At 43.9% G+C, this 17,808-nt stretch overlaps 2 protein-coding genes across 3 annotated transcripts; both read left to right on the top strand.

The window, feature by feature from the left end:
* The first annotated feature begins 6,338 nt into the window (after positions 1 to 6,338).
* LOC133907694 (uncharacterized calcium-binding protein At1g02270-like) lies at positions 6,339 to 10,415 on the top strand. 2 transcript variants are annotated; one of them, XR_009908011.1, is made up of 11 exons: positions 6,339 to 6,580; positions 6,728 to 6,871; positions 7,000 to 7,098; positions 7,184 to 7,289; positions 7,877 to 8,100; positions 8,188 to 8,264; positions 8,353 to 8,467; positions 8,578 to 8,703; positions 8,872 to 8,982; positions 9,065 to 9,295; positions 9,869 to 10,009. XR_009908011.1 is itself a non-coding variant. In XM_062349764.1 (11 exons), exons 1-11 carry the CDS (start codon positions 6,578 to 6,580, stop codon positions 10,163 to 10,165), a joined length of 1,407 nt encoding a protein of 468 aa, XP_062205748.1. In that variant the 5' UTR covers positions 6,342 to 6,577; the 3' UTR covers positions 10,166 to 10,415. The 2 variants fall into 2 exon arrangements, 1 of the variants encoding a protein (XP_062205748.1); XM_062349764.1 differs by having other exon boundaries at positions 6,342 to 6,580; positions 9,065 to 9,169; positions 9,869 to 10,415.
* A 740-nt stretch (positions 10,416 to 11,155) lies between these two features.
* Positions 11,156 to 14,962, top strand: LOC133907202 (uncharacterized). Its single transcript, XM_062349217.1, has 7 exons — positions 11,156 to 11,170; positions 13,308 to 13,508; positions 13,606 to 13,674; positions 13,748 to 13,816; positions 13,897 to 14,030; positions 14,108 to 14,395; positions 14,496 to 14,962. Exons 1-6 carry the CDS (start codon positions 11,156 to 11,158, stop codon positions 14,286 to 14,288), a joined length of 669 nt encoding a protein of 222 aa, XP_062205201.1. The 3' UTR covers positions 14,289 to 14,395; positions 14,496 to 14,962.
* Positions 14,963 to 17,808: the final 2,846 nt, after the last annotated feature.

Here is a 17,808-nt window from a genome sequence, read left to right on the forward strand (position 1 = left end):
ATTTAATATTGGAAACAACAAGTGTGAGTACATATCGTACTCCGCAAGTGTAGGAAGGCATGACATGAGAGCTAAAGTTAAGAAAAGGTTAGACACTGGTTTACTGCACTAAGCAACCTTAACTTATCATTCCAAGAAATAGGCATCCTATTTACTAAGTGTGAAGACACAATTTAAGCAAGAAGAACAGCTCATCGGATTCCATCCGACTACCAAACTCACCGGATATTCCATATTCGGCTACCAAACTCACCAGGTAATCCCACTACCTGACTACCTGACCAACCATACCAGAACCCTGATCCCAACTAATCAAGAAGAACTCTATGCCTGCTTTTGACCGTGAGCATAGCTGATCGATCTGTTTTAGACTCTGCAGAGATTTGCATACTTTATCCACGAGTCGTGATTAACTATTTTGCTGGTACCCATGGACACCTTACACACTTTCGTGTTGTGCACCAAGAGATCACTACAAGGCCGTTACAAAGCTCCCACCATCCTGTAAGCACCCACTGAGGTTTCACCGCTAACAGACGATTACATCGCTGTAAAAGCCCCCTCTTGTGCCAGTCAACCATCCACTGGTGCCCAAAGAACCAGAGGGGTTGCTAATTAATTGGCCAGACCGTACCCATATAAGCCTCATGGTTGCCCTATTTTACCTGGTTACATGTTAAAGAACCAATCATTAGGATCCCACACAAGAACATACACATTCCTACCGTGCAGCACAACATATGTGCCTTCTTGCACCATCCTCAAACAAACCATCTTGTTAGGATCCCTATACCATGTTGCTATAAAAGATTACCATACCTGATTCATATTCCATAACATTAGTCAAGTTTTTACTCATAACCCAACCATGACAGCGACTAGCATATCTACCATTTGTTCCCAAGACTCATCAACAGCGACAAAGAAAATGATACAAATACTAATCATAGGATTCCAATTTAGACAAGCATGCATGAAGGATAAACAACTAACATAAATTCCTAAAATAGGTGCAACTTGCCTAGCTGTTGCTCAATTCTCTTCCTAAACTCGGTCCTGGCATATCTTGATGTCTCAATCTTGTAGCTCATCGATTCTTCTTGACACATCATATTCTTCTCACAAGATCTACCGATAAAAAAGGAAGCACAAAACAACTAAGAAACAATACAACAAACAGAGACAACACATCATAAAAGCACTATGTTGGATAGGATATGATTTTAGAAGAATTTAGGCGCAAGAACTACTCAAATCAGAGTTCATAAGGAGGAGAACAGGCTTTTAGAATATTAAATTAGGGTTAAAAGGGAAAAAAGAGATAGAATATTCCCTAGGAATATCCTTGATGAATTTATGACATTATTTGCCGAAGGAAAACCCCAACTATGGCATAATATCAGCAGGGAAAGGAATAAAAGACTGGATACAGGATTGACCATAGAAGACATGAGCTAACATGTAAACATCCTAAACAGGAGATAAGGATAGAAATAAAGGATCTATGGAGGGGTTATTTGGGATTCACACCAAGAGAGAGATCAGACAGCAGAGTAGAGGAGTACAGCATGGTGGAGTCGGCCAGTGGTGGGCTCTCGGCATCACCGGTGAGGGAAAAGGCTCGGGATTAACGGAGATGGTGCAGACGGGGTCGCATCGCAGCCATGAACTCATGGAGGGCTCAGCTTGACTCGGGGTATAGAAGGACACGCACACCGGCGAGCTGAATGAGGAGAGGTGCGTGATCTGATGGATACGGCGACGGTGATCACTGACGTCGATGTTGGGAAGCAATGGTGTTTCACAAATCTAGGAGTGCACGGTGTAGAACGCGAGAAGACAAGCTCGGTTTTATGGTTGGTTTTGGTAGAGAGGTTTTGAGATAGCGGCAAAACAACGACAAACGGTCCCAGGTTCGGTGGTTGCCGCGCATAGACACATCAAAGAATATGTGCGTATTACTGGAGATCGGTTGTGTTTTGGGGAACCATCTGAATAGAAGTGTTTTCCTTGGAACACGATATCACGGTGGTGGTTCGGACAAATCATCCCCATAGAGGGAGATCGATTGGGGACTTTGGCGAGATTGTGCAACGACGTTGGAGGTTGGACTGCATTTCCTGGTGGCGTCACTATAGATCTGAGGGAACCCTCAGGTGGACATATAGAAGATGTGATGTAATACACTATGACATAGTCGGTGCCTCAAAACAACTGCTAGATTGACGGGGAACACGGACTAGACCCGCAGTGCATGCGCAAAAATCATCTGGACAGGGGCAGTAGCAACGCTAACGTTGAGAACGGTAGCTCTGGTGCAGATTTGGACAACCCAAATTGGGAGGATGTTAAGGACTATCACAGACATGTCTCGGGCAAAGGACTTATGGATTGGAGTGCTGGTTCACCAAGGAACATGATATGATCTTGCTGCACGCGTAGAACACGTCCGGAAGGGAGCAGCGGGCACGACGATCGTGATCCGAGCGACATCTGCGCTCTAATAGACAATCTGGTTAGTGAGGGCGTGGTTAACATATAGGGACATGTTCTGGTCAAAGGGCATGATAATCCGAGCTCTAATCGCCAGGGGAATGCCAATGTCATCCACGACGGCGCAGTTGTCCGTGACAGCGACGACCGTGAAGAAGATTGGGCTTTGGCCAGAGTTGGGGGCTCAGTTAGGAGCTCACTAAAGGCATCCAAACATGGGAAAAGAGGAGGGGAGGGGCTGGTCCAGGGTTCTCACCTTGTTGCGACGATCGGGGAAGAAGGATTCACGGAGACTACGACGGCACTGGCGACGACGGTAGAACCACCATTTGGGATGGTAGTGCAACAAGGCGTGTTGCTGCAGTAGGGCTTTGCCTGCTCTTTCCCTCTACATAGTGGGTAGCAACACATCTCCGGCCGGGGTGTGGCAGTGTGGTCGGTGCAGGCAGCATGGCTCAGTGACACGCGCAGGATGGAGTTAGCTGTCAGCAGGGCCACGGTTGGTTGTCTTTCAGTGACAGTAGGGCTCCAACCGACCTGCACGGGAGATGGCAGCAGGTCAGCCGGGGCACAAGGCTGGGCAGTAGTGGCCGGCCAATGAACAAGAAAAGCATTTGTTAATGAATCAAATTAGCCCATTGAAAAGAGAAAGATTGATGAATACATACCATTTTGTAATGCTCGTAGTGAAATGAGCTAGCTTATTGGTAGAGATAGACTGTGGATTAGCACTGGATATTGTGAGAGTCACATTTGAAGAATCTTGGTATCTTAGAAGAACAAAATAAAGCATTTGAAGAATCTTGATAACTTAGAAGAATCTGGATATGTCCAAGAATCTTGGTAATTTAGAAGAAAAATTAAGGCCATTGTTGTTGAAAGCACCCTGGGAAAAATTATAAGTTATCAAAGCTATAACATTTGACAACAAATAAACGAAACAAGAATAGAAATCACAAAGAACTGCTAACCACCAAATTTTACATTTTCCATAGTCCCAAATAAAATCCACTCAGTGTCCAATAAGTGAGTCTTAACAAGCAATGCATTCACCAAGCAAATTGTTGGACAAATAAAACAAGTACTGCTTATTGAAACGTATGCTTTTGTGATAACAAGAACTGAATAGCTCAACAAAACTGCCATTATGGTCGAGGGCCTATAAGCAAATAGTTAAACCACTTACATGTTTGCTATTTAAATTGCTTAATGTGGCTTCCATTCTTCTATCAATGACCATATCTATAATATATTGTAAGTTGTAACTACAGGCGCTAGTCATTAAACATTAAAGTAAAAGTGGTACCAAGTACACAACATTGAGACTAATCAACATAGTGTATCACTCTCACTCTAGACCACAACTTTTTGACACAATGTATCATTGTGGGTGAGATGGATACTTTTTGACCACAACTTTTTGACACAATGTATCATTGTGAGTCAGATGCATGCATTGAGCCATGATGCATAATATAGTTGAATGAATAAAATGAAACAAAAGCAACTTCATTTGCAAGGAAATGGGTTATAATGAAGGAATCAGAAACATACCATAACTTTTATTACTAAGAATAATTAAGATAACAATAATGTGGGGCATCATAAATTGTAACATGTGAAAATTCTTTTCATTGTTCAACATTCACAAATAACTTCACCACATGAATATTTGCTTAGTAATGAATATCTGAATGAAACACAAACTCTTCAACTGGTAGGAATTATACATTGTTCAACTTCAACACATAAATATTGATTAGAACTCAACCACTTTAGTCATAATTTAAAATAGAACATATATAAGACATGCACTTCATACACTTCTAATGTCACTATCAGAAGTACTACTACCGAATCGTCATTAACCTTTGGTAATTGATATGCACAAACTGAGAATAAAAACTCTTATTTTCATCTGTTACAGTACAATCAGGAAAAAAGTAAAATAGATAACATCCACACTTTGAATTCAAGAGCAACAAAAGATGGATACTAACCACAGGAGGGTGGGTGAAGAGGATGGCATCCTTCTCCTTTGTGTAGCTAAGGATCAGTAGCACCACATTCAACACCACATTCGTATCAACCCATCCAAGAAAACGACCAACAGCAACATACACAATTCCACACAATTCATAACCAAAATCAGATCTAGCGCTGATTCATCGGAACCAAAAGAGGGGGAAAAACCTAGTGAAGAAAGGATATAGCGCGATGCAGCCGAGGAGGAACTCACAGTTCTGCAAGAAGTTTGCTTGGTGGCTCAGCGCCTCAACCTCTAACAGCATCGGTGCGAAAAAGACCCCTTGTTCCTGCGCCACACCTTGGTAGCCATCTCCATCTCGCACGCCAGCCCACTGGGGCGCATCCACACGTGAAATTGGCCCCACTTTCGGTGGTGCCACGACCACCTCCCGATGCGTCACTGCGATGGCCAGGGTCACCTCCTCCTCGTGTGTCATCGCGATGGGCTCCATGCTTTGAGGCACCCCAGCCGCACCCTCGACCTTCGGCACCTTCACCTCCACGGCCTCCATCGCGGTCACCTCAGCCACCATGCCGATCATCTCCTCTGCCGCCACGATCCACTTCTTGGACCACGCACCAGTGGAATCCATGGATAGATGATGGATTGGTGCTCTCGCTCTACGCCAGTTGTCGCTTCAGGCAGCAGTAGAGGTGAGGGAGGGGGTTTCAGATAGCGGGGAGCGGATAGGGCGACCGAGTGGCACTCGATGCAGATTGGGGTTGGGTGGATGAAGGGTGGGGGGCTGACAACGACGAGATGGGGGCGTTGTGCAAGGCGACGATTTTGGGAAAGCGGGGTGTGTACAAGGGAGATGAACATGGGGGGTGGCAGACTGAGTGGTTGGGGTAGATGAAGAAGTCGTCCTAGTTCTTCATAGCGGCTCGGCTTTTCACGGTTTTGGGTGGTTTTTTGTCTGGCGTTTCCCTTCTTTTATTAGGCAGTTGGGGAACGGGGGTGGGAGGAGACGACGCAGGATCAACTTCTGCTTTGTATAGTAGAGATTACAGTCAGTTCCAGTGAACCGACTGTACTATGGACCATATCTTAGTTTTTTTTGGAATTGACCGTACTACGCAGTATAGTGCATGCATTTTATGTTATGAACCGTTGTAATACTTTGATTAGCTCAATCAGTTTGCGATAACAACCGACTATAATAAAGATTATAGCAGTCGGTTTTTATAGCTGACTGGAATAGTTATTAATTTTTACAATTCATCTCTTGCTGAAGGTTCAAACCCTGATTGGGAAAAAGGTTATAAGCCAACTAGAAAAACGATTTCTGTGCTAGTAAACTAGTTAATCAGAACTAATGCAGCGCGTGCGTTTCCTTCCCTCTCTTTATTTTAGCGTGGGTTTCCTTTATCCACTCGTGTCTAGAAATTTCAGCTTTGCACGTTGTGAATCAATTTTTTTCCTCACCAAAATCATTATCGTCGTTCCCGTCACTTGTTTTGTGAGACCTCATGTTAGTCGCGTTTTGCGAGTTTTTTCTTTTTGTTTTTGATGGGACGTTTTACGAGTTGATATGTCTATTATTAGGCGCCACCCAAGAGAACAAAATGACCCCCTGGTTGGACCAAAGGCTAGGCAGCCTAGACCGCCGCGGGGTCCTCCCGTCAAAGCAAAAAACTAAACGAGAAAGAAATGAAAAATAAACCGCGCAACAACGGTGACCGCCCGAGCCCCCAACGGTCACATTGCCGTTACCCTCCCACCGACGTGTGGGCCTCGTGGGTGACGTGGACCTGTCAACTCACCGGCCCCCGGTTTAGATGCTCCTTTCCGGGACGCGTCTTTTCCGGCCCCCATTTTCCATTTACTACTAGTTTTTTTCGGTCGCGGAAAGAAAAATTTAACCATTCCGAGTCGAGGTCTACAAAGCTAAGGCGAGGGTGCCGACGCAAAGCAGGTAGAAGCATCATCAACAATTCCATTCCGCTCCTCTCCCCTAGTGGCCGCCAAATCAACGAGAAGCAACGGTGAGCAGTCCGGCATCTGCTCACTACACACGACCTCCTCGTCTCGGATTCCAGCCTCACAGTCCTCGCAATGGTGAGCAGACGCCGGCGTGTCCATCGATGCACGGCTTGGCTCTTCTTGACCTGTGTTCGCCGTGTTCTTGGGTTGTCCGTTGGGTTTGGTTGGCTTGTTTGATTGGTGAGCTGAGGTTTTACTGAGATTCGGTGCGCGTTGGTGCAGACGAAGATGCAGCGGAGGGAGGCGGGCGCGAGGCGGCGGCGGGACCGCCACCACCACCACCGGCGGCAGCCGCAGGACGAGCGCTCCGTCTCCTGCACAACGTTCAACATCCTCGCGCCGATCTACAAGCGCATGGACTCCGAGGTGGGTTGGATCTTGTTTTCCTTTTCCCCGTTGACGGGGAATCTGCTCGAATTAGCATGGTGGGGTTAGTTGCTTGGGGTTTCCGGATTGGTGGAGTGACGGTGTTGTTTGTTTGGCATTGGGGGCAGAATTGCAGGGAGAGCCAGTACAGGGCCTACTGGTTCAGCCGCAATGAGAAGATCATCGACCGCCTCCTTGCAGACTGCTCTTCCATCATCTGCCTCCAGGTGAGACGAATTGAGCAATTCTGAAGTTCTTCGGTCCAATGGATATGAGAAAAATCAACATACATGGACGTGATTGTGCTTATAGGAGGTGTGGTTGGGGAACGATGAGCTGGTGGACATGTATGAGAAGCGGCTCGGCCATGCCAATTATTCGCTGTTCAAGCTCGCACGCACCAACAACCGCGGAGACGGTGAGTCCTGATTTCCTCATAGCTTGAGCTTGAAAGGATGAGGGCGAAAAAAAATCCTGTTCTGTGTTGTGGCTGCAACCATTCGTTTTGCCTGCTCCGTCCAAATGTTGTTTGTTTGTTGTGGGTTGGATAAAAAATAAAAAATATCAATTATCTCCCTTGATCTAGTGACATAGGAGAGCCTGACCATAGACTAAAAAAAAAGAAGCTAAAAGAATATCTATATGAGCAAAGCGGGGATTCAACTTGGCCATTGTCCTTTTCATTTCTTGGCATCATAAACCAATGTGCACCCATGTCGGCCATGATAATTGAGAAATGCCTCTGATGATGATGTCTGAAATGATAACCGTCGCATTGTGACACATATTTCTCCCTTTCCAATATTTAAAGATGCTAGGTGCCAGATTGTAGACAATCAGTTATGCCAAATACCTGTGATGCTGACGTCTCTGATGTTTATCAATAACTAAGTTGACATTCCCTTCTTGAATGCTTTGAAAAAGCGCATAGGCAGATTTGAATTGGAAACCTTTAGAAGACCGTTGCGTAATACTTATCCCCTGAAAATGCATCTCTCTATGCAGGTCTTCTTACTGCTGTACATAAGAGCTACTTCAATGTTTTGAATTACCGGGAGCTGCTCTTCAATGACTTTGGTGATCGAGTGGCTCAGCTGTTGCATGTTGAGTCAGCCATGCCATTCTTGCAAAACCGAAGCACAAGGTGTGCCCAACAGCAGAGCCTCATTGTCAACACCCATTTGCTGTTCCCTCATGATCACAGCCTTTCGATAGTCCGGCTGAGGCAGGTAGGAACAGTATGTTTTTTTGCAACTAAGCATCATTCTTGCAATGTTTTGGTAGGATTTGTAACAATTTAATGGTGTAAATGGCAGGTATATAAGATCCTTCGGTACATAGAGGCTTACCAGGAGGAACATAAACTTGGTCCAATGCCAATCATCCTATGTGGGTTAGTATGTAGTATGCACACTAATTTCTAATTTCTTTGATTTCTATACATAGATAATGATGTAAATTGATCAACATATCTATTACAGTGACTGGAATGGAAGTAAACGTGGACAAGTGTACAAGTTCCTTCGTTCACAGGGATTTGTTTCATCGTATGACACTGCTCATCAATACAGCGATAGCGAAGAAGATGCACATAAGGTAACAAGAGAATTACCTTTCGCTGCTAATGTTGATAGTTCAACATAGCAATACTATGAACATATTTTGATGATTGGGATTAATTATTAATTTTCCCTCCTTGAGCATAGTGGGTGAGTCATCGAAACCATCGAGGGAACATATGCGGAGTTGATTTCATATGGCTTTTGAATCCAGATAAGTGCAGGAATCCCCTGAAAACGAGTTGGAATGAAGCTGTCTTTGGTATCATCAAGGTAAGCAACATGATAAACACTATATTACCAAAAAGTGCATATTGCTGCTAATATAAAATAGAAGTGGACCTTGAAGAACATGCAAAACTGTTAACAACAGATCTTGTTTTCTGGTCTCTTATTTAATCATCACCAAGATCTAACTAAATTTAAATTTCGTAATTTCAGTACCTCCTCCGAATCGCATTCCTTTCCGAGGAGAATGCATTTGCACTCCTCAAGGCTGACAGTCTTGATGATCACATCACATATTCAAGTTTCTACCAGGCACTCTGTCAGGTATCAACAACTCATGCTTGGTATTAATATTTCATATGCTTTTCTCGACAAAGCCGGTTCTGATGTTTTCAGAACAATGCAGCTAGGAATGGTCCATCCCGATAGCCTAAATTTAGGAGATATTGAAGATCTGTGGAGTGAAGCTGACCGTGACCGGGATGGTGTTATCGATTACAAAGAATTTCAGGTAATTCCTTGTAAGCTTGAGACTCATGTTGAATCTTCAAGAATTCCTGTAAGCTAGTTCTCAAAAAAAGAAAGAGAAGGCAAGGAGGTTAACAAGATCTAACAAGGTCAAGTGGAGCATAAAAAGGTAAATGGCATGATAGAACACTCATAGGATAATATAGCGGCAGTATTATAATAAATAGGATGTGAATATGAATATATAAGTTTGATGAAGTTCAGATGTAGGTAGTGGATGAAATCTCATCTAACAAGCCCACGATGCAGCAATATTTTAGTGGAAAATCATCTGAATCATCTATAAGCATCGCTTACTTTGCATGGTATCCAAGCCCACGATGCAGCAATATTTTAGTGGAAAATCATCTGAATCATCTATAAGCATCGCTTACTTTGCATGGTATCCAAGCACAGCTCTTTATTCTACAGCCATACTGCTCTCTGTTACCTTAGAGCAGTGAACCATAGTTCTCTGTATCACAATTTATAATGGCATAGCAAATGCAAATCTGAAAGTACAAAACCATCCAGTCAGTAAAGATCCTCATAATCTGAATCTCTAAAAATATTCAATTAGTAAAGATAGTAGTCCAAGTAATTAGATTATATGGAGAACGAGTAATTAAACTATTTACTCAAAATTTTGCTACCAAGTGTATCTTTCACTCTGAAATCTGACAATGATTCTGAACTACTGAAGCGGTGCATCTGGAGCCCAAAATGCTGCAGTCAAGAAGAGGACGATACCGAGACCGACATCACTGATGGAAGCCTTGACACTTTTGAGGCAAACGATGAAGCCTTTGGCTTCACTGTGAAGGAAGCTGTTCTTTTCCCATCGGAAGTAGAGAAGGGCATGTGGCCTGAGAACTACAGCCTTTCAGATCATGCCCCCCTCACTGTGGTGTTCTCCCCTGTAAGAATGCCTTGTTCTCCACGCACTCCCGGGATTTTCAATACTCGCATGCATACAGATACAAGTCTTGTACAGCCGTAGATATACCGTGGGACACAGTGAGATGCATACCCAAAGCAGTGACCAAAGGCGCGTGAATATATCTGTTTTTTCTTGGTTCATGCCTTTGAGTTGCTGTTAGCCTGTCCATTGAAGGACATGCTTCTGTTTGACGTAACATTATTATGTATCTAAACCTGACTCCACTTGTTCATAATTGTAAATTATGACTTGTTAGGCTATTTTAGGACAGTAATATTGAAGCAGACATGTGTGGGTTTGTTGAGTTAAATCATCAGTTGCCAAAATTTCCTCGAGTTTTCTAGACATGCAGACAACTGATCTATTGGTTGGCATTTCATTGACCTTGTCCTTGGATGTATTGTGTTAAGTAGCAGCATGTTCTAGGATAAGTTAGAAGATAGGTTAGAACATGCCCCACATGCAATACAAACCCAGAGAAAGTGTGAAGCAATGTGCGCTTGCCTTTTTCTTAAAGCATACCACATGATGTGGATATTCCATCGCATCTAATCATTCACTTGGGCCTGATCCTTTTGTTGACTTGGTGCTCGTTTGATTAAGTTGATGTTTCATCATGTGGTCTTGTAGAGACTGGCCGACGAATTTATTGAAGTCTTCTAATTGTTTTTATCCGAGAAAGAAAAATCTTAAAAGTTAGTGATGAGAAAATGGGCTGAAGAATTACAATTAATATAGGAAAATTTGGCTGTGTGCCATAAAAAATCCCGACTTCGGCAAGATACCACCGTTGAAGTGTATCAGATAATTTAAATACCGCCAAATTTTCCTCTCTGTCAGTATGTTTAGACCATTATTAACATATTCTCTTTATTACGTTCTCTTGCTGATTGTAGGAACGAGATTGACGACTAAAGGGGATAAATAGGCATCTCAACAAATTTTTTGTGAAATTAATACCTTTATCCTATTTGGATCACTCAACGTATTTCAAAACTCAAGCAGAAGCAAAAATCAAAAGAAGCTTTAACAAGATAAAATTGAGACAGCATGACTTCACAGATGGTATATGAATCCTAGGTTCTATTGAAAATCAATTCATGTGTAGCACTTGAAACATTACAACTAGCAAAGAAACAAGAAAAGATGAATACTGAGTAACGAAACTCTCCAAATTGATTATCTAGAGGCAAGGGAATCCAAGATTACATTATATAAGTGTGTATGTGAATTTTATGTCTCTAGCAACAAGAAAAATGACCTCACAATGTGCTGAAATTTTAGCAAAAAAAATAAAATGATGAAAACTGAAAGACTTGCAAACTTGTAAGAGAACCAAAAGAAGGAAATTAGAAGGAAGTAGACAAAATAATATGAAGAAAAATAAATTTCGTTGCGGCAGAGGTCAGTCCTATTTTAGGCAAAATATAAAGGTTTTTTCACAAAACTCTCAATACATAGGTTGAGCACTCCTTTTTTCTATCCTTTAAAACCATAGCACTAGGTTCTCAAATGAGTGACACAACAGATCTAGGAAACTTACCCCTAAGTTTACTAACTTTTTCTCAAAATACTCATCTCTTGTAGTATACTTCTATCTACCACTAAGGATATTTTAGTCCATTTTTCTCTATTCATCAGATGGCCGTGATGTCTTTACGACTTAGCTTCGCCTCGACGCAATCTTCACGATGGTGCCATGCAATCTTCGAGTAAAGTGGATCGGGCTCATAGTCGAAAGAATTGAGTATGGACGGATCCTTCCTCGAGTATCGAGTGGAAGCTCAATTGGGTCGAGTGCTCTGTGGCTAACCGCACTCGAGACTTAAAGAGAAAGATTAAAGAACTCAACTGATCGACACCCAACTCCGCGTAGAACTAAAAAACCTTTTGAAATTTGAAACGGCGGGCAGAAGGGTGTGCAGAGATCCGCATGCCGTCATCATTCCTCTTTTCGCGCCGGTCAAAGCGTTGTAAAGGTGGGAGTGGTTGAAGAGGTGGTAACTTTTTGGTTATTTACCCGTAAGACTCGGACTTGTAGCGGCCATTCCTCGCCATTGCATGGCACCAATCTTCCTGCATAAGCCTCTCAGCTTTCTCCATCCCAGCACGCACCACCGCCAGAAAGAATTTTAGATCCATGGATCCTAGCTCTTCCTCGAAGATCTCGACTTCCTCCTCGCCGGAGAAGCGGTCGGACACATAAGCCGTTGGTGCCTCGCCCAATCAGTACGATGAGGCATGGTTCATGATCGAGGCCTAGACACCCTCGGCGATGCAAGAATCTCAGCTGGCGGAAGTCGAAGCGGAAGGAGTGGTGCCGTCGCGCAGCCTGGTTGAATGGAGGATGGCATCCGGTAAGAGATTCCCTTCCTGTAAGATCGAGCACGAGTTTCTAGTTTTCGAGTCTTTCTTTTGTTGCAGATTTAACATCCCTCCTTCTAAGTTTCTTCTCAATGTGCTCGATCGATATCAAATTGAACTTCACCACCTGAACCCCAACTCAGTCACCATATTGAGTGTTTTTGTTTATCTTTGTGAGGCTTTCCTTGGCATTGAACCAAGTTTGAATAGTTTTTAGTATTTTTATAAACTGAAGAGGATTACCGAGAATAAATGTGTCGGGGGGTGTGGTTTCCAATTGAAGAGTGTAATGAAAAACTCCTATATCGTGGTTCCCCTGACCTCCTTTTGGTCGAACGATTGGAAAAAACTTTGGTTTTATGTTTCCAATCCCTACCTGATTGGTTTTCCTTTAGTGTATAGAGATCTTTTTCCTGTGCAAATTCTTTCTTCCGGCACGAACTGGGGCAATTTGGCCTAACTGGGTGGCATGAGGCTAGAGATTTTATTAGTAAGAGATTGGAGTCCCTTGAAGGCGCGAACGCTCCTGGCTTGGGAATATAGTGGGGATAAGGATGCTTCCAGGGATGTGGCTGAATGCAAGGCTTAGTTAGCACTTTTCCCTTTTCGTTTTGCTATGATCGTCGAGCTTTGTTGAGTAAACCTTTCTTCTCTTTTTCAGCCCTGCCTGCATAGGATGTCACCACCCAGTTGAACAGGCTTTTCTCTTCCGGCGCACCGAAGTGTGGTATTCTGCCTTACTCCTTAGCGAATCCTTGACCAGATGTAAGGATTTTTTTTAATGAAAAAGGTGGACCAGTTATTATCTATTTGATCTGACTTGTCTGTATGACTGCAGGTTCCAATCTTCCTCCAAGAACATATCCTTTCGAGCGAGATCTTTGATCTCAATGGCACTTCTTCGGCCGATGCTGTCGAGAAGGGGAAAGGATCAACCAATGAGGAGGTCGAGGGGTCTCTTCGATCAAAGAGATCGTCCCCATCTTCTCACCTACTGCCAGATCTGAGCCCTCTCAAGCGCAAGCGAAGGAGCCCTCGGGTATTGAAATCAAAATTCTTATTATCTTCTTATTTCCTTTCAAATTATTAAGTGGATAGTTGAATGCATTCTGTTTGGATGAGTTGCTTTTTGCTAGGGAACGACAAGTGTACTCGCCCAATCGCCTCCTCGAGCAACCGCCACTCTCGATGACCCAGCCAAAAAGGTAACTCTTCTCGAGTTATCAATTTTCTTTCGGTCATTCTACTAATGATGAATTTGCGTGGGTGGCTTTTTAGGGGACGTCTGGCACGTCCTCGCAATCGTCAATTCGAGGGACCTTCAGGCCTGATGACTCGACTAGAGAGGTAATTTCAGTCGAATTATCACTCTTTAGTTGGTCATACTTTCACTCGATAATAAATTCTTATCATCTAGCTCTTTGTAGGCTACTGATGCCTTGGCTTTGCCTGGTCCATGTGTAACTCGTCCACCAGCTCCACCTACCAGACCAAGAATGAAGAAGGTGATAACAAAAAGGCCAAAGTCAAGCATCATTTCGCACTTCCCAATTTCAAAGAGGTTTGTCCTGGATCCTGATCTCGACTGGTCGACTGGCAATCTTTTCTTTTCCTCTTCCCTTATTCTATCGATTGCAGACTATCGTCTGAGGAGCAAACCAAGGTTGTGAGCATATTGAATAGTCATCCGGGGCTGACTTCCCCAGTTGACTCGGCCTTAACTCCAATTCCTCAGACCAGGGATCTTGTCTTGAGTGCGCACGAAGAAGACTCGCAGCTTAAAGGGAAACAAAACTTCAATATCAATCCCAACCAATGACCCATGGGCGGCGATAAAGGCTCTTCTCCAGGTTACAAGCGCTCAGGTAGCTACCGTCGAGGCCAACCACCACAAAAAGCTCGAAGCCAAGAGGAAGAAAATTGAACGTAAGTCTGTCCCTGATCACAAGTGTGTGATTCGATTATTGGGTGACTAACAAAAATTACTTTTCGGTTTACCTTTTTAATGTCTTGAGTCCTCCTGTAGCAACATGGAAAAACTTCTTGCTGACGCAATGAAGAAGATTGACGACGACGTCAAGTATCGGGAGAGACTCAGGAATCAAGTGAACACCGCGCAAGCTGAAAAGAAGGCCATGATGACTGAAAGGGATGCTGCCCTCGCTCAGAGAGATGTTGCTATCCTGGCTCTTCAAGAGCCGAAGGAGCAGACACTCGACCTTATGTCCCAAGCAGTCTCTACAAGCACCGCCACGCCACATTGCTAGGTATCCTCAAGGGTTACAATCCAGTGCTCGATACCTCATTGGTGACAATCGGGTTCAATTGTACTAGCGAGGAGGCTGCAAAACTTGTTGAAAGCGTCCAGTCGGTGGTTCTAGCCTTTGTCGAGTCTTTGAGGCTTAGTCTGCCTAGTGATGCTAGCGAGGGGAGTCCCTTGGACTAATGGTCCATTCTACTATGGCACTTGTAAGACATATTTTATGATCTGAAAATGCCCGTAACTACACTTTGCTAGTCTATTATGCTTTTGTCTGCTATTCCCTTGTCGATGAAATAGGATTAGCATAAGTAGATGCAATAACTAATAGATACGCATTGTCATTGTTCTCAAGACCATACGATTACGCATCTGTCAACACCTAAAATCTTAACTAGACAAGACATTAGATGCACAGCCTTGAGTACTCGAGAAGACCATAATAGTGAGGAAAAGACTAATACAGAGGTAGAAAAAAACAGAATATTGAATTTTTCGTGAACTTTTATAAATTTGTACATTCGATCAGCATACAAACATGAACTAGATAGAGGGCACACATGAGGTAGACTAGGACTTCAGAATCCTTTTGGCTGTTAGGCGTGAGAGGTTTGACAATCTCTGTGCCATTATGCCTCCTAAGCTATAGTTGTCTGTCATCAACCCAATACATGCCTTCGTTGGTTCTATTTAACGTGATCAACATAGAGCCAGATAAAATTTTGCAAAAAATGCATAAAAGAAATATGGTATTACGATGTAGCCCTGACTTTATGGTCGAGGAAGAAATTACTCGATCAGAGAGTAGAAAAGGACATACCTGTACCATTGATCGGAGAGTAGTGTTATAGCTCTCGACTATGTACTCTATAATGGAGTCGGATGAAGAGTAAAGCTCGTTCTTGACCATGTACTCAATAATGGAGTCAGACGAAGAGTAAAGCTCATTCTTGAACCTGCACTCGATGACTGAGTCGGACAAAGAGTAAAGCTCATTCTCGACCATGTACTCGAGGACTGAGTCGGTCGAAGAGTAAAGCTCGTTCTTGATTGAATACATGAGAATGTAGGCCCCCGAGCGTTATGGTTTTAACTGTTGTGGTTATCGAGTAAACTTGAACGGCTGGGTAGGTGGGCTTTACAAGACCTCACTCCCATTTGTACTCAATTTCACCGCAACATTGATTTAACGCGTCATAATGGTCGCCCATCCCTCTTTGTAGAGACGAGACAAGCCATAACGCCATCATGACTTCCACCAAACGCGCTATGAGGCGACACCATCGTTTCGGATCTTTACGGCTACACAGTATGACCCATTTTCCCTGCTACAAATAGAGGGGACTCGAAGCCGTTTGTCCGTCGTCTCCTTTGTTTCCTTGGCCCATTGCCTCCTAGGACTTGTAGAGCTTGAAGCCATGCCTCCACTCCATCTCTATCTCTTGAGCCAATCATAGAAGTCCTCTTCCGTAGGCCTCTCATCATGGTACTTCCTGACGTCATCATCATCACTTCCTCCGGTGACGAGGACTCGAGTAGCGGGCCTAAGGAGAGGGAAGATGCATCCACCGTAGATCGTCGTCGTCCCTTCACTCAACACATTTGCCGTTACATCAAGACCTATGCTTAAGGTCAGACGATGCAGCGCTCTGCACCGGAGAGGAATGAGGATGGTGGTGATCTTGACCAGATCATTGACCAAGTCGCCATCGAGTCCTTTAGCGGTGGAGCCCCCGAGTCATCACCAGCGAAGGAGGCACGGTTGCCTTCTCCGTCAACAACCGCCAGATTGCCTTCACGCCAGGCAGAAGACCACTCGGCATCACCGGTACTGGTCAGCAGCTCTAGCAGGGCCTTCCTCTCGATCACTTATCCTGGCCCTTGCTGGTCGGCAGCCAATTCCTAGAGTGATCAACTGCCGCCTGAGGGAGGAGTATAAAAGGTTCCTCGACTCGTTCAAGTGTGAATGAGGGTCCATACGCTTCCAAACTTTTGGAGGTGGTGGATCTTCACTATTTGCCAGAGCTAGGCGGATCCTTTCTGCTAATTTTGCACTAGCCACACAAATTAGAGGCAAAGGAAAAGATTATGTAATCGAGTAGCTAACCGAATCGAATGTAATCGACGTACCTGTAACCTACCTTTTCTATGAATAAAACTTTTGGAGTTGGTCGATGTTCCACGAGTGCTCGAGTATCTTGCCGTTTGGAGTAGATAGCCATACTGGTCTAGGTTGAGTAACTTTGACTACTATGTAAGGTCCTTCCCACTTAGGCGATAACTTGTAGCGCTGGGCCTGTTTCTGCACCTTTGTAGGATGAGGTCCCCAGTAACGAGTTTCTTGGGCTGAATTCTCTAGCTTTGATATCTATGCAACGCATGCTGATACTTACCCGCTCGAATAGATGCTTGATCTCGGTACTCCTCGAGTAAATTTATGTTGTTCGCTCATAATTGCTCTTACCTTTCTTCGGAGTAACATTCCACTCAAGGTGATCCGAACTGCAACTCAGTTGGGAGCATAGCTTCCACTCCATAAACCAAGAAGAATGGAGTTTTACCAGTGGCTCTATTGGTGAAAGTACAAACGACCCATAGTACTAAGAGAAGTTCATTTACCCAGCGTTTCGAGTAGGCTTTTAGCCTATCGAAGACCTGAGGTTTGATGCCCTATCAGACTATTCCATTAGCACACTTAACATGACTGTTACTCTGCGGGTGAGCTACTGAGGCGAAACAAGTTTTGATACCGGATTCTACGCAGAACACAATAAAGGTCCCGCTTCTTAACTGGCTATCATTATCCATAATTATCTGATGTGGAATGCCAAATCTAGTAATTATGCTCCTCATGAACTTTTGGCCACTTCTGCAGTTATTTTTTCTACGGGTTCGGCCTCTATCCACTTAGTGAACGTGTCGATAGCCTAAAATAGGAACTTGTAACCACCTTGGGCCCTTGGGAACGGTCCCAGATATCCAAGCCCCAGATGGAGAATTGGCAGCTCTCTCACTTTTTGACCAGCTCGGAAGAATCCTAGAGGGCAGTCGGCCAATAGAATCCCTGGCAAAAAAAAAA

This window comes from Phragmites australis, chromosome 24 (genome assembly GCF_958298935.1).
Source record: "Phragmites australis chromosome 24, lpPhrAust1.1, whole genome shotgun sequence".
NCBI lineage: Eukaryota > Viridiplantae > Streptophyta > Magnoliopsida > Poales > Poaceae > Phragmites > Phragmites australis.

Bases quoted from the DNA above. Each gene is read 5' to 3' on its own strand.
- LOC133907694 (XM_062349764.1), top strand. The intron at 8,265-8,352 runs GTTAGTATGTAG...TATCTATTACAG, and splicing joins ATGCCAATCATCCTATGTGG to TGACTGGAATGGAAGTAAAC. The intron at 8,983-9,064 runs GTATCAACAACT...AGAACAATGCAG, and splicing joins TCTACCAGGCACTCTGTCAG to CTAGGAATGGTCCATCCCGA.
- LOC133907202 (XM_062349217.1), top strand. The intron at 13,509-13,605 runs GTATTGAAATCA...GCTTTTTGCTAG, and splicing joins GCAAGCGAAGGAGCCCTCGG to GGAACGACAAGTGTACTCGC. The intron at 14,031-14,107 runs GTTTGTCCTGGA...TATCGATTGCAG, and splicing joins CACTTCCCAATTTCAAAGAG to ACTATCGTCTGAGGAGCAAA.